Raw genomic sequence first — 21398 nt, 5'->3', positions numbered from 1 at the left:
GAAAGTTGCTGCTATTCTTTTCTTCGATATCTTGTTGAGTTCATAGGTGTTCAGAATGGTTTGATCCCTATCCAGCTGAATTCCTGGGACCAGATGAAATCCAGGTCTCCTACTCCTCCACTATCCTGCTCCTTCCCCTACATTTCCGTGATTTTATGTTTAGGTGATCTGCTGTAGTGAGGTGTTAAAGTCTCCTGCTATTTTTGTATTATCATCAGTGACTTCCTTTATGTTTGTTATTAATTGATTTACATATTGGGTGCTCCCAAGTTGGGAGCATAAATATTTACAATTGTTAGATCTTCTTGATGAGCTTGATGATCTTCTTGATCCCTTAATTATGATATAGGTGTTTCTTCATCTCTTATTACAGTCTTTGGCTTAAAATATAGTTGTCTGGTATTAGTATGGCTACTCTGGCTTTCTTTTGACCTCCATTAGCATGATAGATGGCTCTCCATCTCTTCACTTTTAATCTGCAAGTGTCTTTAGGTCTAAAATGAGTCTCATGTAGGCAGCACATAGATGGGCCTTGTTTTGTTTTTAAATACATTTTGGTACCCTATGTCTTTTGATTGGATTTTTAGTCCATTTACATTCAGAGTGATTATTGAAATATATGAATTTAGTGCCTTTGTGTTACCTGTAAAGTTGGTGTTTCTGTTGATGTTCTCTGTTCCTTTCTAGTCTTTGTTGTTTTGGTCTTTCTTTCCCACTCAGAGTGTGCTTCAATATTGTTTGCAGGGTTGGTTTAGTGGTCAGCAACTCTTTCAGTTTTTGTTTGTCTGGGAAACTCTTTATCTCTCGTTCTATTCTGAATGACAGCCTTGATGAATAATGTATTCTTGGCTGCTATTTTCCCCATTCAGCACCTGCCACTGTCTTCTGGCCTGCCAAATTTCTGTGGATAGATCTGCTGTGAATTTGATTTATCTTCCCTTATAGGTTAAGGACTTTTTTTCCCAGCTGCTTTCAGGATTCTTTTCTTGTCTGTGTATTTTGTGAATTTGACAACAATATGGTGTGGGCCAGCTTTTGTTGAATTTGATGGGAGTTCTCTATGCCTCTTGGATTTTGATGTCTGTTTCCTTCCCCAGATTGGGGAAGCTTTCAGCTAAAATGTGCTCAAAGAATCCTGCCCCCTTTTCCTTCCCTTCTTCTTCTGGGGCTCGTATGATACCAATGTTATTATGCTTTAAGGAGTTGCTGAGGTTCCTAAGTCCACTTTCACGATCCAATATTTTTCTTTCCCTCTTCTTTTCAACTTCTCTATTTTCCATAACTTTATCTTTTATATCACTGATTTGTTTCTCTGCTTGATCCATCCTCATTGTCATTTCCTCCAGTCAGTTTTGCATCTCAGTTTTAGCATTTTTTTCACCTGACTAGTTTTTAGTTCTTTTATCTCTGCAATAAGGGATTCTCTAGTGTCTGCTATGCTTTTCTCAAGCCTAACTAGTATCGTTATGATTGTTGTTTTAAATTCTGGTTCAGGGATCTTACTTATATCTGTTTTTATTAGATCCCTGGCTGTTACCTCTTCCTGTTTTTTTTCTTTTGGGGTGAATTCCTCTGTCTTGTCATTTTGCCTAGGTCACTGTTTTTTGTGTGGTTGTTGGGAAAGTCTGTTATATTCCTGCTTATGATTGTAATGGTCATATTAAGAATAGGTCCTATCCTGTCTTGGGCCTGGTGCTTCAGGAGGTGTTTCAGAGTGTGCACTCTGCTGTTGTGTTTTGGCTGCTCCTTCCCTCAGGGCACTCCTCTGCAGAGTTTCTCCTTGCCTACAGTGGGGGATGTTTGGACCTTGTCCACCGTGTGGCAAGTTTTTCTAGGTGTGTTTTGGTCTGTTTGTTAAAAGAAGCTAGATACTATGTCCCCTAGAGCTGAAGCTTTGCAGCACTCTGTGACTTGGTACATGCAAGGAATCTGTGCTGGTCTTCTGGGGGAGCAGCCTGCTCTGCTGATTTTCAGGTGGACTTGCCCTAGAGGATATGCATCTGCAGGGTGCAGGACAGTGGGTCTTGGGGTAAGTAGGTCCAGACTCCAGTAGGGGGTGCTGTGATGCTCACTGAGGTCAGTCAGTGCTGATGGGTGGGGGGAAATGGCATCGCCCTGCTCTTTCATCTCCAGATCTGGGAATCTGCACCTACCACTTTTTAGGAAGCCTTCACAGAAGAGTGAACAATCTCCCCTCTCATGTCCCTGGCTTCCATCAGATCCCTGCCTTCATCCTGTCTGTGTCTGAGCTGTCTGCCTGCCAGATGGCACAGTACTCCTGTGTTTTATCTCGGGCATGTGGTTGGGTTTCAAAACTACAAATTTTAGGGACCTACAAGGTGCAGACCTATGCTGATCCTCTTGGGGAGAGTCTTGCCATGCTGTGGCAGATGCTGGTTTGTCCCAGAAAAGCAGTTGCATGACTACGTGGTGATTTGGAGTCTGTGGTAAAGCAGAGCAAAAAGCCAAGTTTGCTGCCCTCCACAGGTGTCACTGTTCCTATACTAGTGAACAGGGCAGCATATTGGTGCCCGCCAGCTCTATTGTCCCTGGCAAGACCATGCTACCACTCTCAAATGCACTCCAAGAAGGGGAACTGTTTCTCCCAGTGAGACCCAGGGGATCCTCAGACCATGCTGCCTACTCCCTGGCCTCTGCCCTCCTTCCCCATAGGAGCACCACTAAGCCTGCCAGGCATGACCCTGGTGATGGCCTGGACTTCTATAACTTCAGACTTCGGGCTCTGCTGCTTATAAAAACTTGTGGTATTCATCCCCTCTCCCTTTCCCTGTCAATGGTTTTGGGGAAGAGTTTTCTTGTGCAATCCCCTGCTCATGCTTTCACACACACTCACTCTCTCTCTCTCTCTCTCTCTTGCTCCTCTCTCCCTGATCAGGGCTCCCTCCCCTCCACAGCACCTGCAGTTCTTTTCTCCCCCAAACCAACTCTCTGCAGCAACTACCTTCCATGATGTGTCAGTTTTTCTGTCTCTAGACGTGCAGTGTGCTCTCTCAGTCCTGATTGATTTCTTGGGTGTTCAGAATGATTTGATATTAACCTAGCTGTGTTTGAGGGATGAGGCAAGTTTAGGGTCCCCTTACTCCTCTGCCATCTTAACTCCTCCCCCCTGGGAGTTCCTAAGTATACTTTCTAAAGTCCCATAAAAAGAAACATAGTTTAATAATGTTTCTCTCTTTTCTCTTATGTAAACAATTTTGGCTTTATCTGAAGTAAATAGTCCTAAAGTATTTGTATAGCGAATGAATGCATTTTTTTATGAATAAAGGAAATCTTTCAAGTTTCCAAGGGAGGGAAAAAGAGAGAGGGAAGTGAGATACAAAAAATAAGAGGAAACTGGCTTTAGATATCATATCATTTTTCTCTGTAAGGACAGCAAATAGTTAAGATGTGCACACATACCAGACAGAGGGTCATATATTAGATTTTGACCTAACTTGGGTCCTTGACAGTTTTATCTATCAAGTCAAGATTTTTAATACCAGCACTTATTAATTCACAATGTATGGAAAGGAAGGAAGTGATGCCTCCTATGTGAAACAAATAATTTCCTCATGAGACTTCTGTTTTTTGGTATCTAAAGTCTCCTTAAAATATATAGCCAAATGTTAACTATATATTTATATGATCAAGTGATTTGCCAGCCAACATTTTTATTTACCTAACATATCTATGATTTCTGACTAAAAGCCTTTAACAAACTGTGGAAAGAGCATTGGATATGTCAATATCAGAAGCTAATCCTGATATTGTCTAAAGGTGATGATGAGGGAGAAGATTCTCATATTTTATATTAGTTTTAGCTAAAAAATATTTTAGGGAGGCAATTTTTGAGTTTAAATTGTGTTTGGACTCCTCATAACAATTAAAGCAGATCATTGGACAGTCAGAATTTTGTTTTGCTTTTTTGTTATTTGTTTTTTTCAACATTTTTTTTAAATTGAATTCAATTTAATGAGCATATGGTGTATTATTAGTTTCATAGGTGGAATTTAGTGATCCATCAGTTGCATAAACACCCAGTGCTCATCCCATCAAGTACCCTCTTTAATGCCCACTATCCAGTTCCCCGTCCCCCTGCCCACCTCCCCTTCAGCAACCCTGTTTGTTTCCTATAGTTAAGAGTCTCTTATGGTTATTTCCCAATCTGTTTTTGTCTACGTCTTCAAAGGCAAGAGAGATCAGATTCAGCAGTGCTTAGGGACTGCCCTGCATTGGTGAGCAGCCCCAGGCAGAGGGGGAGAGGAGAAAAGCCTATTAGATACCCTGGGCCCATCTAAGAGGACAGCTACTCCATCTCCTATCAGCATGATGGGCCAGCACCCTAAGACACCCAGCAGCTGTTCAACCCACTGAGTAGGGTGGCCCTAGGTTAGTATGTCCCCAGGTTGGGGGTGGCCCCAGGTCTGTGTGTCCCCAGGTTGGGTTGGCTCCAGGTTGGAGTGGACCCAGGTCGCAGTGGCCCCAAATCAGGGGCAGCTTGGTGAGAATTCAAGGTGGGCCTGGGCTGAAGCAGAATCTCAGCAGATGGCAACACAGGGAACAGGTCTAATTCTTAGGGAGATGAGGCCATGGAGAGCATGTGAGGTCTAAGGTGAGTCAAACCCAGCTGAAGAGGGAGTGATCTATGAGGAATTCCAAACCAAAGAACCCCTGGTGTCCACTATGCTGAATATGAACTAATTCAGCCAGAGGAGGACATCCCCTTTGTCTATAAGTTTATGTTCTAGAAAAAAATGGATGGTGCTGTGGAGCCATGCAATAGGCCTGGCAGAAGTCAAGAGCAGTGGATAGGGGGAGGGCTACACTATGACAAAGCAGAGTGCAGGAGGGTGTATGTGTGTGGCCGCATTGGTGAGGCCTGGGGTCACCAGGCGGAATCTAGGCTGGGATAGGGTGAGAAACATTTCACACAACAAAGACCAGGTTGCTAGGAGCCCCCAGTCTTCTAATGCCCCTTCTCCTTTCTGAAGCTCCCTCTATAGACACTTCCACTCCAGCACCTTTCCATAGGTGAGCTTCAAACCCTTCACACCTTTGTAGTCCTGTAGCAACTGGTCAGGCCCTAGTTGTTCAATCCACTATTGTGGGAGTCAATGTGGGATGTGCTGACTTGTCCATGGCCCTGTGGACACCAGGGGAGGGTGGGGAAATCCTTTCTGCCTGTTGGCAAATCATAGCTTCACAGGATGCAGGTGTCAGGACCTTGAAAGCTGGTTGATCTGGTTAATATGCTAAGTAGCGTACCCTGACATTTCTCAGGGATGGCAGTCGTTGTCCATTCTAAAGAAGGAGAAGCAATTACCAAGCTTGACAGAAAGAAAGTAGGAAGAGTCCCCCAGACTGTCTAATAAGCCCATGCCAAAGGTAGGCTTACTCTGAGCTCAGAATACCTCAGCTTTGCAGCCCATCTCTCCCACTGGTCCTAGAAAAGTATTCACATGGTGTATGAGTTCCTGTTGCTGTTGTAACAAATGACCACAAATCTAGCGACTTGGAACAAGAGCCATTTATTATCTCCCACAGCAGTAGGTCCCAAGTCTGGTAAGTGTGGCTTGTTACTCTCTCACATGATCCACATCAAGGTTCTGTCTACCCTGGCACTATCTGGAGGCTCTGGGGGAAGTCCACTTCCAGGCTCATTCATTTTGTTGACAGAATTTATTTCCTTCTCATGGTTTCCACTTGGCCTGCCATCATCAGGCCACCAATGGTGGGCGAGTCTTTCTCACACTTAGAATCTCTCTTACTTTTCCTCCTGCTGCATCTCTTTACCCTAGTCAGGTAAAACTCTCTGCTTTTTAGGGATTAAGTGATTAGACTGGGACTCCTGGATAATACAGGATAATCCCTAGTTTAAGATTTGTAATTTTAATTCCATCTGCAAATTTCCTTTTGCCATGTAATGAAACTAGTCACAAGTTCCAAGGACTAGGGCATGGCCATCTTTGGGAGACCATTCTGTTGACCATACATGGTCATGTTTTTGTAAAATTCAAGAGTGATTTTTTTTTTCCTGTTCTGTAGAAGACCCAGCGTTCTCCATTCTCCTCTTAACCTAACACAGTGTTTTTCAAACTATAGTTCATTAGTCATTGTTGCTTCCTCAAAAAGAGTAACAACTAGCATTTTCGTAAGGAATATAGAATTGAATTGCATAGAAAATACCAAGACTGCACATAATCATCTAAGTTCTATGAAATTGTTAGTATCCATCCATACACACATACACATGCACTTGCGCATACACACACACACACACACACACAAACACACTTCTGAACTAGGTCAGGATTTAAAGTATACTTCTCAGTATACTTGGTTAAGACTTAAAAATTTGAAAAGACATTTTCTAAAAAGATGCTAGAATTCATCTAGAGCCTCCAGCAAGGCCTGCTCCTGGTACTAGGAGGATTTCTGAAGCATCTGGGAAAGCATCTGTCTCCCTACCAGAATGCTGACACAGGCTATCTAGTCCTAGCCCAGAGGTCGGGGGCTCCCTTTGACCCTGGTTGTGTAGAGGGAGCCCTCTGCCCCCACTGTGGACAACTGATGATGCATCTGTTTGTCTCAATTTTCCTTTGTAGCTATGTCTAAGAGTCTGTTTGGACAGGGGAAGAAATCTCTAGATACATTTTTCTGGGTAAACGAGGTAACTGGAGAAATCACCTACACTTCACCGAAGGCAGATGTACCTGAAGCTTCTCCAGCTTCTCTGGAGAATCCCCAAGAGAGGCCCGGATCTCAGCATGGGAGCATGCAGGGGGCTCCTCTCAGTGCCCAGGGCCCATCCAGCATACCTGTACAGAAGGCTGCCCTTCCACCTCCTCCTAAGGCTTCACTGAAAGACACTGGCTCAAGGTACTGCCTCCCATCTACACCAACCCATGGCCTGGCTAAGGCTGGAGCAATGAGCACCCAGCCGCTCTCAGCAATTCCTGTCACTATCTCACCACCAGGAGGTGCTCTGCCAACATGTGGCCCCCTTGGACCAGTCCCTCTGCCCCCAGCCTCTTCCTTTCCTCCCAGCCCTTCTGCCCCCTGGGCCTTCACCTGCAAGCTGAAAAATGTCCTTACTGGGAATAACCGATTTTCCTTTTGAACTTGAAAGTATTTGCGTGGCCACAGCTTCCTGAGTGGCCTGCCAGCTGAACACCTCCATGCTCATGTCCATGACGCTTTTGCCTCCCCTGGAAGCGCACAGAACTCTGCGCAGAGGTCTTAGAAGAACACACCAAGTGCTATCAAACCCCATATAAATCTAACTTAGATTTTGACACACAATGTTTTCTAGGCCTTCTTTTACCTCCCGAGTCACCTTGGTATTTTGCTCCTAAGTTTTTGGAGTTCAAGAATTTGGTTCTGATGTTGGTAGCAGAGAAGTATGTTTGATTCCCAGCCAGAGCCAGAAGGATACCTCTTCAGTTGAGGTAGGAACAACCCAGGATGAGTGGGACCTGCAGGCCCTGTGTCTCTCCGTATAGCCCAGGGGGCGGCACTCAGGGCTGTCCTGGGTCCTGAGCACAAAGGGGCTAGAGCCCCGCCAGGAGCTCTCTTTGAGACAATCTGAGGCTGAGAGAGCCTTTGGGCAGAGCATCCCTTCTAGCTCTGCCTTCCCCAGTGGACAGGCTCTGGATGATGCTTTGGTGGGACATTGGGCAGCCGCTCAACCCTCCAGGAATGGAGTGACTGGTCCAGTCATGCAGGGTAGGAGGCAGAAAGTAGGGGTTTGGAAACATTGTCTCAGCCTGAGGACCCCAGGAAACCCTCCTTGACCCTGGGGAGCAAAGGCCTGTGGTCCAGCCTTGATTCTGTAGCCAATGTGTCCAGTCAGAACCCTGCCTCTCTTGGCCTCAGCTTCTCCCCTGCACAATATAGGGGTGAGCAAGCCTGTCTGCCAGGCCTGCTCAACTTCACTGTTTGTAACTATGTTACCAGGAACCAGGGATGGGTGAGGCCCTGGGTACAGCAGGTGGCAGGAGGCCAGGCGCTCACAGTGTGGAGAGGGCCACCAGGCCCAGCAAGGGCCATGGGTTCTGGGCCTATGGCTGGAGCAGGTCTCCACCAGATGCCATCACATTCATACTTCTGACCAACTGTGCAGCCTCCTGCAGTACCCTTCTAGTGCACTCTACTGAAAAAGTTTACTGTGGTGCTCACGCTGAAGGTGAGAAGCTTCAAGGATTCTGTGTGGTACTGCAGAGCATGTAGGAAGGGTGGGTTGATGCTGAGCAGCAAGTGGTAACTGGCACAGAGGGCCTGCAACACAGCTCTAACCTGGAACCCAGCAGCCCAGGGAGAAAAGAGAAGCATGTGCACAGAAAAGCTCCTGGCCCGGCGAACCAGAAAAGTGAGAGGCTGGAACCAATTCAAACAACCAGTGAATAGGGCAGGCTAAGTAGAGGCTGGAATCCCAGGAAACTCTAACTTTGGGAAGGTTAGTGGATATGAAATAATGCTCAGGGAGGAAGAGAGAGTGTGTACCTTACCAGGGTCTCAGGTGGACTTGGCACGTTGCCCACAGATGGTGGGTTCTTCCCTCTACGTCATTCAAGGGCAGCCTACAACAAATGGGGTTTGCAGTGGTGACCCCAAGTCACCAGTACGGTGGACGGGATCGTGTCCCTAAAGGATATATGTTCACGTCCTAACCACCAGGACCTGTGACTATGACCTTCTAGAGCAATGACTGTGATTGTTATGGGTCTTGAGAGGAGGGGCTCATTCTAAATTATCCAGTAGGCCCTACACGCAGTCACACACATTCTTCAAACAGGGTGAGTTTTGAGACAGACACACAGAAGACACAGAGAATAAGAGGCAGCGATGTGACCACAGGGGCAGAGACTGGAGTGATGTGGTCACAAGCCAGGAATACCGGCAGCCAGCGGAGCCCGGAAGAGGCAAAGAAAAGAATGTCCCCTTGGGCTTCTGGAGGGAGTATGGTCCCACTGACACCTTGATTTTGGACTTCTGATTTCAAGACTGTGAGGGAATGCATTTGTGTGAAGCCCCTGGTTTGTAATTTGTGTCAGCCCCAAGAAACATATACCAAACGCAGGCTCTTGTCTGCTCCGTCCCTGCTGTGTTCCCAGGGCCTAGGACAAGGCCTGCGTACAGCCAGTGCCTCCTAAGTGTTTGCTCAATGACTAATGGGAAAAGGTCTTAGGAAATCCCTCAGCAAAATTTTACTCCAAAGTTTAAAAATCCTGCATTCTGGCAGGGGGTGGGGTGGGGTGGAAGTGAGGTACAGGCTGCTGTCTATATAGATCATACTGTCCCTCCACCCAACCACACTGCCCGTCCTGCTGACTTGGAAGTCTCTGGCTCATGCGTGCTGACGCCAAGTCTAGGCCGGTGCCCACGGCATTGACAGAGAAAATGAAAAATGGACAGCCTCCAAAAGACGCTGAGGGTGAAATCTGGTGGCCTCCTCCCTTGTGAGCCACACACTGTGCTGAACCGATTTCCTCCACATTCGCTGCTGTGATGGGACTTTGGGGCAGAAGTGTGCAAATGTTGCTCCAGGAATGATGCCCACAGGCACCTGTGGGGTCCCAGAGCCCAGGCTGCTGCCAGGCCTCAGGGGGAGCCGGGTTGCTCCCCTCCCCGTGCTACACAAGTCCCCTAGGCACCAAGGTGGCCCTGCTGCCTGCTGACCAGCTGACCACAGTGGCCAGGCCTGACATGCCTTGCCATCCAAGGTCTCTGTCTGCTATGCTCCCCACACCTGCTAGGGCAAGGACTGCTCCAAGGGCGCATCTGATCTTGACCTGTGGGCCGCCTGTCCCCAGCACTAATCCCACGGTGGGCCCGTGCAGAGCTGGGCGTGCTGCTGCCTGCTCAGACCCCTCACAGCCCTTGGGACACCTAGGTTCTAATCCCACCTCTCTTATCTACAGGAGGCAGAACGGCCTTAGCCAAGTCTCCGTCGCCTCTCAATTTTGGGTATCAGTTTCCCCATGTGCAACATCTGTCACCTCAGGGGGACAATTCCTATAGCGCTCCATAATAGGAATGACCCCACGAGGGTAGGGCTTTGACCAGTAGACTGAGGCTGCAGTAGCAGGGGGCTGGGGATTAGAAGAGGGGCCCATGGCGCCAACTCTGGTCTGATTTGTGTGGCTGCTGGCTGTCCCACCTCCCCCTCCTCCTCCTTGTCCCAACTGCTAAGGAGTGAGGGATGCCTGGGCCGGCAGCCCAGGACCATCCAAGGGAGGGCTCTGCATTCTTGGGGCAGACTCTGCGGGTGGGAAGAACTTCAAAGAACATGACCCAGTGTCTCTTTTTACAGATGGGGAGACTGAGGCTAAGTGAGGCCTTGTCCAAGGTCACTCAGTGCAGGGAGCCACTAGGAGTTCTACCAAGGTGCCCTGGGGGTTGCGTCAATTCTTACTTATGGGACAGGCACCTGGGTGGCCCTGCCAGGTCGGAGGGCTTGCCGTTGGGGTCTGTGACCAGGCAGCACAGGTCAGAGGCACCCCCGAAACAGGGAGGTGCTTTGTGATCAGCCAGCTGCCAGGCTTCATCCAATGCATCAGTGGCTCCTGCACCCTGGGTGTGAGTGCCAGCCTCCTAGGAGTTTGGGCTCCCAGCTCTGGGTCCTGCGGGAGAAGGCTGCCAGGACCACGCCCCCCTGCAGAAGAGCCCAGAGCCTTGGAGCCACCAGTCTCCACAGGACTGATGTGGTCTTACTGGCTTGCTCGAGGGATGCTCAGGTCCCCCCAGAGCAGTTGCGGTGGGGTGGGGAGGCCGGATTGGTGTAAGTAGGAACACCAGGTGCTGGGACAGGGCCCTAGCTGGACGGGTTCACTTAGGGATGTACACACAGTCCTTAGAGGTTCCAAAGATGAGCTGACTCCTGACTCAGCCCTGACCCCTCTTGCTTCACCTCTCCATTTCTCAATGCCCACCACCCTCTCATTAGCTCAGGTGGGCTGCCTGGACCTGGAGGTCTTTAAGAAACAAAGGAGGAAGTAGGGCCTGGGGGGTACCTGTCACGCAGACAGATGTGGCTTTGGACCTAGGCCTTCCTGACTGGACAGCCTGGGTTCAGGGCCTGCTTCTTCCTTGGGAGACGTCTGGCCTGGGTCTGGAGCTCAGGTCCCTTTGGAGACCGTTTCTGACCCATAGCTTTGTAGTTGGCAGGGCCTCATCCTGTGCCAGTTTTTAGTGGTGGGACAGAGTTTTCCCTTTTATGTTAGATTGGGAGAGGAGGTCAAATAGGCCATCAATTTCTTGTAACTTCCTATTATGTCGTAATAGTTGTAAAACTATTAACTGAATAACAAGAAAAACAATCTGATTAATGTATTATTTATTATATTATTAACAATCATTTCTGAGACAAAGTCCAATTCAAAACATTATTAAGGATTCTATTAGTTGATTTTAGAAATGGCATAATCCAAACCTATATTTCAATAAATTTTCTTATGTAATCTTTAAGGAAGGAATTTTTCACCTCCATCATTTGGCTCTGGAAAATTTTTATAGGCAACATTTTTATATTAGAAAAAAAAATTCAGTATAGTTGTTACTGAAGGTTCAAAGAGGTGATATGCACAAACTATAAAAATTACAAATCACTCTTTCTTTTGAACACACATTTGAATTTAAACAGAAAACTAATAGTGTTTTAGATGAATTTGAAATGAACTTCAAGAATGGTTGTTAACAGCTCCTTTTCTTTCTGATGCACTGTGGGAAAAAAATTCCTTTCCCATTTCTTCAGCAGTAGGGGCTACAAAAATGGTGTCCCAAATTAGGATTCACCTTATCCTCTTGAGAAACGAGCCAAAGAGGTCTTGGATCTGGTGAAATATATTACCCGAAGGGAAACACCTATGGAGAGAGAAGCCCTGTGTCTCCAGAGCGGGTCCCCCGTGTCTTTGGGGCTAAGCTGTGCTGTGGCCTCAGGGAGCCCACACAACTATGCACAAGGGATGGCTCAGAGGGGTCTCACCCCCCATGTGAAACACTGGTAGGAACAGGAAGACCGGGGTTGAGGGGGTGACAGAAATCCTGAATGGCCTGAACCATTTTATACTCCCTACTTGCTGGAACTCTTGGGGAAACAAGCAAGGGTTTTTCCAGATAGTCTGTCCACAAAAACAAATGAGTCACCTCACTGATTCAAAGACTAAACTTACTGTCTGTTAGTGTCATGCTACCAACAGTTATAATATTTTAATGGGTAGGAAAACTTATGGATTTAAACCTAAATTTTCTGTCACTAAGATGTTTTAACAAACTGGTATCAGACTACTTTTGACAATGTCAATACTATACATACATCCAATTGCTTTTTTATTCTTCTACTCTTTCTTTCAGGAAAAATCTGGTTATCTAATTTTTGCTACCCATCAGTCTCCTGTTTTGGACAGCAACTGTCCCCTACTGGCTGCAAAATACATGTTCGTGCTGACGCATGAGATGTTAACTACCAAGTTGCATGTTGAATGAGTCCCATTACTTCAGAGCTGTGCTTACTGAGATCTGTTTACACGTACCCACATTCACTCATAAAAAAATAGATATCCTTGACTCTGCAGAATCCCTCATTTACACACTGCTAAAAATATGTTCTTTCATTCTGACATCTTTTTACCCAATCTTGCCAATCAGATAAGAAACACCATAAGACTGGGAGATAAAACCTTTTAAAACAAGTTTTGTAGCAGAGATTAATTTTAAAAAAAGTTCTACTTTTAGAGCAGCAGTTAGAAACTTTGTTCTTGTCATATGTAAATAATACTGTTATATTGTGAATTTAAATTAGTTTAACAGTTTCTTATGTCTTCAAAAATAATTCTGTGTTACTTAATGGCTTCTCCATCCTTCCAATTCCAAGGAATACAAAGGTCTCCATCTTGAAGAACAGAATAAAAATGTGAAATGCAGAGGTGCATCCCTTGTAGGTAAGGCAGTGACTGTTCTAGAAGTCTCTTACAACAATCCACCATTTGTATACTAGAAACGCTGGGCTCCTTATAAAACTTTTCCAGAGAAAATTTTTTCGTTGAAGCCTGTATCAATTCATTTTCAATAACCTTTAACCTGTTATATTGAAAATAAACATAATATTGCCACAAGCTATCACCAAATAAAAGAACATAAAATGTACATACAATTTTATATTTTGGGGCTCTTTCTTTCAAGATTTTATTTAAATTCAAGTTAGTTCACATATAGTGTAATATTAAGTTTCAGAGGTAGAGGTCAGTGATTCATCAGTTACATACAACACCCAGTGCTCATTACATCATGTGCCGTCCTCGATGCCCATCCCCCAGTTACCCCATCCCCCCCACCTCCCCTCCAGCAACCCTCAGTTTGTTTCCTAGAGTTCAGCATCTCTTATGGTTTGCCTCCCTCTCTGTCTTTATCTTATTTTGTTTTTCCTTCCCTTCCCCTATGTTCATCTGTTTTGTTTCTTAAATTCCACGTATGAGTGAAATCATACGGTATTTGTCTTTCTCTGACTCACTTATTTCGCTTAGCATAATACCCTCTAGTTCTATCTACATCATTGCAAATGGCAAGGTTTCATTCTTTTCTATGCCTAAGTAATATTCTTCTTTATCCATTCATCTGTTGATGGACATCTGGGCTCTTTCCATATTTTGGCTATTGTGGGCATTGCTGCTATAAACACTGGAGTCTAACTTTCTGCTCTCAACACTGAAAATGGTGTCCACAAAGGGTAAATGACATGCTTAGAAGACATGTCAATAGTTCTTGTGCATGTATCTCTGAAAGTATTTGTTAAATCTTTTAGCAGCAATGGGTAAAAATAAAGACATCATTTAAAAAGTTCTTATCCTGCCTCACTGAGCAGCTGTTAGTGACCAAAGAAAGCAGAGAGCTGAGTGTAAAAGTTCCTAGTTTTAGGAACCACCTACAGTCTGACCCTTGGGCAGTAATGACTTCTAGAGACTCCCAAACACCCAGCAGGCTCACAACAAGACAGGCCCCTGGGGAAGAGGCACCTCCCCTCCACTCTCTTCTATGCCCATCAGCTCCCTCTCTGCCTCTTGTTCCATCAAGGGCTTGAGTGAAGGCTTAGAAAGCAGACAACTCAGGGCAGAACTCAGTGTCTTAGATACACAGATGGCCAGTGTTTATGGGTATATTTTGGTAAACAGCTTCAAACCTCCAAATCTTGAGATGTGTGAAAGAGGCCTTGTTACGTCCTTGAGTGGTGTGCAGACCAGCACGGACATCTCTTGGGAAGCCTACCCAAGAAGGGGAGTAAAGCAAAACTGCCATGGTCAAAGAAGGTTCCCAAAGAAGTTTAAGTATTGCACTGTTTAAAAAATACCCAAATAACCTCTATTTATCCACTCTTAATCTCTGCATAAAGGAAAAAAGTACCATGAACTATCCATAAGCTAGAAAAATATTTGAAAACAGAAATGGTCATTGTAGTCAGCTGGGACTTAGTAGCAGGGGTCTGTAGTTACTGACTTACTCCCTTCAACAACACCCGGAACGCTTTCTCAGGTGCTGCTAGTTTTTTTCTGTAAGATTACTCCTTCTAGACACTGCTGCTTAGAGATTGAAGAAGTTGGACAGCAGAGTTGGTGGGGTTCTCAGAATGTTCCAGCTGGACCTGTACCTATTCTTTCCAGGATTAGAAGAGAAGAACCATAGGTACCACCAATAGCAGGGACCGACAAACTTTTTTTGTAAAAGGCTTTTCTCACTGGCTCAAAAAAAAAGGTGGCGGGGGGAAGGTTTTTAACAATCTGGCTTAGAAACAGAGAACCTGGCATCTGGCCGAGTTAATGTGTGGTTCTCCAATGACGCATCTTTACACGCACCTCTGGCCAGGGCCATGCATTCCCATCCCTTCTCAGAGAAGCCTCTGGCCTCATCCCAGGGTGGCCCCGACCCCTAGGCCACAAGCCTCTACAACCAGGAGGGCCCATCAGTCCTTCTGGAGTGCAGTCCTGGACAAGAATCGAGCCCAGAGAGGGTGGCCTTCACTGGGGCTCTCTCCAGAGCTGGCCCTTCCAATAAGGAGATGGCGGGGAACAGCCTATCCCTCCCTGGTTGCCTCTGGAGTCCGAAGCAGATGAATTTAGATGATTTTTTTGCCTTTCCTTATAATTTCTTTGCTTTATTATATTCATACTTCAACACCAACAACGAAATAGAGGGAAAAGGGAAGCACAGTACAAACAAGAGAAGCACCATGACATGGTGAGTGTATGGCTGGTGGCAAGTTCTCTTCCTTTCCTTGTAATGCTAAGAAATGGGCCAGACATTTCCTAGGGGGAAATGACCTTTTCTTTCCCCTGACAAAAATGATATCTATTTTTTTTTAAAAATAAAGGTCCTTCTGCCTCTGACACTGACTGTGAGTTCCACAAAGGTTCGCAGGGCTGGCTAGACACCAAAGTACTTGATAAATATTAGTGGAATAAATGAACATTGTTTTAAATGGTTTTTTCCTATTCTATGTCAGTATCAAAATTATTTAGTCTTCTATTATTGTACATTTCTACTGTTTCCAGTTTGCCTAAGTGATATTAAAATTTATAGTATGTGATACAGGGTAGGAGGAAACATGAGTGAGTTACCACAAAAGCCATTAGTGAGGACAGCCCGTGTAGGGAGAGCTGCTTTACTTCTAGGCCCAGGTTACCCTAGGTTATGCCCGCCCCATGTAAGAGCTGAGCATGGGTCATTACCAGCCTCCAAAGGAGGGGGATCCACAGTACACACATTCCCCCTGGTAGCCAGGCCATGTTAAGAGGCATGGGCTACAAGTCATGCAGTCCTGAAAAGGCCATGTGAGGTCTACTTGGGACCCGGATATTAGCTTAGAATACTGGTTTTAAACCGTCCACAAGCTGAGGGTCCTGCAGAGGTACTCAGAGGACCCCGATGGGTATGAGCGGCTTCTAGCTCCCTTCCTCTTTGAACAGAACACCTGCAAGCTTTTATCTCTTTTATCAATTGGATTTCCACTTCAGAATCCACTTTATAGAGATATGCAGCTAAAAAGTGAAAACCACAGTCCAAGAACACACTTCATCTATGGAAAGCCAGTAGTCTTACAATGATTACAATGAAGGCAACCTTAACAGGGCAGGGAGAACAGAATGAAGGGAAGGAGAAGGCAAAGGGGAGGGAAAACTGCAGAGGTCTGCAGAGGGATGAAGGCGATGAGTAAGAGGGAAGGTACATTGGGACCAGCAACAAAGTGGCTTCCTCTCCATGGGGGATGAAACAGGGATGAGAGCTCCAGTGCCAGAGCCAGAAAGGGGCTCAGGGAACATGCAAGTTAATGGATTCAGCCAATGGATGCTTCCTGAAGGCCACCTGTGTGCCAGGCACTGATCTTGGGATGGGAGCGAACAAAAGTGACAAAAAAGTCTCTGCCCTCATGATGCTTACATTCCGTCGCGGGGGTGGGGGGTGGAGGTGGGGGGGCGGGAGGAGGGCAGGCAAATGAATGAGGAAAACAGCCTGTCAGAGACCAATGGTGTTGAGTGCGAGGGAGCAAGGCAGACCAGGGGCGGTGGAGTGGTGCACAGGGCAGTGTGCTGGTTCCCGCTGATGCTCAGGGAAGACCTGAGAAGGTGGACGTGGGCCGAGTTCGTGAGGGGCAAACCAGGAAGACACCAGGAAGAGACGCTCCAGGGTGCTGGAAGAAGATAAAAGGGCCATCTGGCTGGAGTAAAATGAGTGAGGGCAAGGTCAAAGGTGCCAGCTCAGCAGGAGTGACTTCTCACAGGGCGACTCACTCTGGCCGCTCTGATGGGTCACTGTATTGACCCGACGGACTTGCAGGATGGAACTTTCAAAAACTAACCTATGTGAATTGCATTTCTTTTTATTTTACTTCCTCGAAATCTAGTAGCAATGCACCACAGCTACAAAATGGCCACTGAGAAGACAGAAGCAGCAACTACAGTGTAGCCAACAAAATCATCAGCCCTCACAGTGACAGGTGGGCCAGAGCTGCTCCCAAGGGTTAAAGCTGACTTACAACGAAGAGAAATCACATCACGAACATGAAGGCTTACCAACCAGTCAAGAAATGGGACATTCGTGCCACTGGATCAGGCCAACAGAGCTGTCACCAAGTCCACAAGCAAAACAAAGAGATGTAGCTCCTTCACTTACTCTCTACACAGAACGATCCCGTTATCTCGTCTTCTACCACTCTCCTCCACCACCACCCTTTCTTTCAGATGACCAACTGGTGGGGATGGAGGGGTGAATGAGGGGCAAGACAAGAGACATGCGGAACTGGCGGCTCCCCAGCACACTGCTGAACGGTCACCTCAGACCCTCTACCTTCCAGGTTCCAGTCTCTGTCCTCCTCTCCCTCCTTCAGCATCACTGTGGCTTTCTGGGAGCACGAGCCTTGTGCTTCTCACCCGCCCCTCTCTGGCCCAGCTCCCACTGACCCCGTGCAGAACCCACACCTCCCACCAGAAACGCAGTCCAGGGGGGCACGGACCTGGCCCCAGCGTTCTCTCCACAGCACCTGTCACAGCCTCGGGCAAACAACCATCACGGCAAATGGCTGCTAAATGAATGAATGAATGAGTGAATAAATTCTCAGTATCCAAACCTCCTTTGCCAACATCCTTAAAAAAACCTCTTCTGAATGTAATATCCTCCTTTCTTCACAGGAGATACATAAAACATTATCAAGCAGTATCCAATGCCCACCAATCAGGAAACTGTTGGCTACCAAGTCCTTCAAAGATAGAACATAGAGACAGGACCTCTTATGAATGGCATCAATTTTTTACTTTAAAACTTCTTCTCATTTACTTAAAATCAGTAGTTCTCAATGTTTTTAGACCATCAAGATTCCTGTTATTCAAGCAGTAGCTGAATTTTTCCCATCTGGAGAATTTCTTTCTGATATTCTTATCTTTTGTTCTGCTCCTGAATTGACTTTTATACTAACAAGCCTTGCTTCTCAAATGGAGGCACATGGTGGTAATGTCATTGAGGCTGTTATAATCAGAAACACCACATGCAATTCCTGGTAGACCAAGGAGGTGGGGGATAAATAAACGTGGAATATGCACAAATCAGTCCATTTCCTAAGTTTCATGCAGTTTTTATGTCCCATCTTTATGAATTCCGAAAACCTGAATTTTGACTGACTGCCCGGACATTACAAAGGGCTCATGGCACTTACTCTTCTTTTCTTTTCATGTTGTCTCTTGCCTGCTGGGCTTTGGTAAGGATAAACCACTGGAGGTTTGCTGGGTCACAGAGACTTGGGATGTTAAAGTGCCCGAGTTCATGCAAGCTTGGAGCGTATCTGTCACTGTAACAAAACACATGTGAAAGGAAAAATCACTCATCCCTCCATTCCCCACTCCACCCCCAAAGAAAATATTTTAGTAGTCTGATGAGTGATGAAGGAATTCATCAAGAAAATCTACTTTAAAAGTATAGTAAAATTATGCTTTAAGTTTTGCTGTTCCCCAAAGAGACACACTTTCAGGATGACCACATACTTCCTTACCCCGTGGCCACCCTCATCTGTGAGATGAGCCCGGTGAGGTGTGAGGTGAGGTGTGCATTTAGCACCAAGCACAGACTGTGAAAACAGTATGTGCACAAAAAATGTGGGCTAGTGATTCAACATTAGTTTAATCCTAGAAAGTTTTCCATAGGATTGACTTTGCCCTGTAAGTGGCAATGTATTTCAAGACTGTTCTAGAGAGTCAATCCTTCAACTCCTTTAAGTCGGCTTTTTTAATGTGTAAATGAGTGTCACTTTTCTTTAGTTCCTAAGAAAAACACAAAACAATTTAATCCACTTACACAACGCATCTAAGTGAAAGAATAAAAGTCTTTCTTGTTTTAGATATTTACCTGTTAAGGATCATCTGTAAACCACGCAGACTTCGAGGGTGAAAGGGTATTCTGTTTTTCACCAGTCTATTATAGAACACATCAAGAAGAGAGTAATATTCTTCAAGCGTCAATACTGGTTGCAATTCCTCGATATAAACCACTTGTATACCTCCGAGGAGGTAGCTTATTTGGTCTTCTAAAAGCATCAGCTTCCTCTGAAGGTCAAAATAACTTGGTAACCTTTCAAAAAGCTACAGTATTAAAAAAAAAAAAAAAAAGAAACAAATATTTAGTTTTATGTTATTGTAATAGCTCAATTTTAGATCCAATAAATGGGATTGAGAAATTTTAACAAGAACATTGTTTTCCTAGAAGGAAAGGTCTAATAAGTGAAAGAAAAAGACTTAATGTAATGCTGGAAATATTAATATTCAAAACAAAACACTACAAATCTTAGGGATTTTTAGATAGGACTGAAGAGATTGCAGAAAAAAATAGATTCCAAATGAAAATAAGTCCTAAGCACTAACATTTAAATCTCAAATTAGTTTTAAGAATGATTACATGGTCTAATAAAGAATGGTTTGAGAAATAAAGTACATGGATTTTAGCACCAAGTCTACTTCTTCAGAATTTATTTTAATTCAGCAAAACTCAATTCCATGCAATAAACATCACCGAGCACCTACCACATACTTAAGCACAAATTGGGCACCTGTAGTGTACAGATTATAAGAGCTGGGCCCTGCTTTTCAGTCGGGGTACAAGTAAACAAAACAAGAATCAGGATTCTTTGTACTAAGTGCCACGTCCACATGACTGGATACAGAGAAGACGTTCAAGTAAAGGTTTCTAAGGAAGTCTAATGTGCCTGTCTGAAAATAAAGACAGGATTTCGCAGGCATCAGATGCACATGGAGGTGTGTCAAGGGAAGAGAGACGGAAGCATGAAGAGGGGCAGCACACTCCAAGCCCTGGAGTCTGGTACAGCTGCAATGGGAAGGCCCTGGTGTGCTGTGCTGAGGACTCAGACTTTACCTGGAGAGCTGGCGATGGGCAACTTAACAGCGGAGTGGGAAGGCATCAAAAACCTCTGCTCTAATAAAAGTAACTGCAGTGTACGAATTCTACAAGTTATCTATAATGGACTTCTAAGAGTCTGAAAATCATTTCCCTACCCACTTTCTCCATTTTTCTCTTAATGATTTATCTATGTATAAATGGTAATTACCTTTAAAACACCTTATTTTCAGATAACTCTAGATTTGTGCATCTTCCCCCCTTTCCCCAGTGGTAACGTCTTGCAAAACTACAGTATAACATCACCACCAGGAAATTGACATTGATCTGATAGAACTGATTCAGACTTTATCAGTTCTACTTACACTTAGTTGTGTGTATGTGTGTATTTAACTGTATGCAGGTTTATCCCATGTGTAGATTCACATGCCATGACCACATGACACAGAACAGTTCCACCGTAGGGATCCTGTGTGCCCAGCGATCCCCCATGGACCGCGGGGGAGAGCTCCCTACTCCCCAACCCCTGGTGACCACTTATCTGTTTTTTCCACACAATTTTGTTATCTTAAGAATGTTATATAAGTGGAATCAAACAGTATGTAATCTTTTGATACTTTTTTCACTCAGCACAATGCCCTTGAGATCCACCCAGGTTGTTGCTGGTATGAATACTTCATCCCCTCTTCCTGTTGGGTAATGTTCTGTTGTATGGATGTGCCACAGTTTAACCATTCACACCCTGAAGGACATTAGAGTTGTTCTAGTTGTTGGCTATTATGCACATTCGTGTACCGGTTTTTGTGTGAACATAATTTCTCACTTCTTTAGTATAAACGCCTAAGGGTGCAATTGCCGGGTCACATGGTAAACACATTTAGTTCTGTGCTGTCACGCTCTGTTCCAGAGTCCCTGTACCATTCTACATACTCCCCCCAGTGATGGATGAGTGATCCGGGATTTCCGCACCCTTGCCAGAATTTGGTGGTGTCATTATTTTCCATTTTAGCCATTCAAAAATATTTGTCATCTGTAGGTCTTCCGTGACTTGGCTGTTCATTTTGGATTGTTTGGTTTTTTGACTATTGAGTTTTGAGAGTTCTTTATACACTAGGCACACAGACTTTGTCAGATATGGTTTGCAAATATCTTCAACCGAATATTTGATTTGAACAGACATTTCAAAAAAGAAAGTATAAGCCCATGAAAAGATACTCTCCATCATCTGTCATTATGGAAATGCAAATTAAGGCCACATGAGATAGCACCACACACCTATTAGGATGGCTAAAATTAAAAAGACCACCGTCGCAAGCATTAGCAGTTTCTCAAAAGGTAAAAATACCCTAACATATGTATGATCCGACTATTAGGAGAAAAGGAAATATTATGTGCATATGGACATAATGTTTCTAACAGCTTTATTTCCCATCACCAAAACTGACATAACTCAATGTCCATCAATAGGTAAATGGATAAACAAACTGGTATGTTTATATGACGGAACACTACATGGA

The 21398-nt window shown here is 45.1% G+C and overlaps 1 protein-coding gene across 5 annotated transcripts in view; it reads right to left on the bottom strand.

Moving 5' to 3' along the window:
• TCAIM (T cell activation inhibitor, mitochondrial) overlaps nucleotides 1–21398 on the bottom strand; it is a 103723-nt gene that overhangs the window by 34024 nt on the left and 48301 nt on the right. For 3 of the 5 annotated variants that reach the window (XM_064590694.1, XM_064590696.1, XM_064590687.1), the window contains 3 exons: nucleotides 18880–19112; nucleotides 18194–18325; nucleotides 11321–13077 (listed from right to left, as the gene is read on the bottom strand). In XM_064590694.1, the coding sequence (XP_064446764.1) occupies nucleotides 12837–13077; nucleotides 18194–18325; nucleotides 18880–19112 (606 nt within the window). In that variant the 3' untranslated portion in view covers nucleotides 11321–12836. Of the gene's footprint in view, nucleotides 1–11320; nucleotides 13078–18193; nucleotides 18326–18879; nucleotides 19113–21398 lie in introns of those variants that run through there. The other 2 variants (XM_064590707.1, XM_064590703.1) reach the window with 1 other exon arrangement.

Source organism: Mirounga angustirostris, unplaced genomic scaffold (assembly GCF_029215605.1).
Source record: "Mirounga angustirostris isolate CCGP_5_RB_7025 unplaced genomic scaffold, mMirAng1.0.hap1 SCAF_1, whole genome shotgun sequence".
Classification (NCBI taxonomy): domain Eukaryota; kingdom Metazoa; phylum Chordata; class Mammalia; order Carnivora; family Phocidae; genus Mirounga; species Mirounga angustirostris.
Note: the sequence above shows the minus strand (reverse complement) of the source record. Positions and strands in the feature narration are given on the sequence as shown.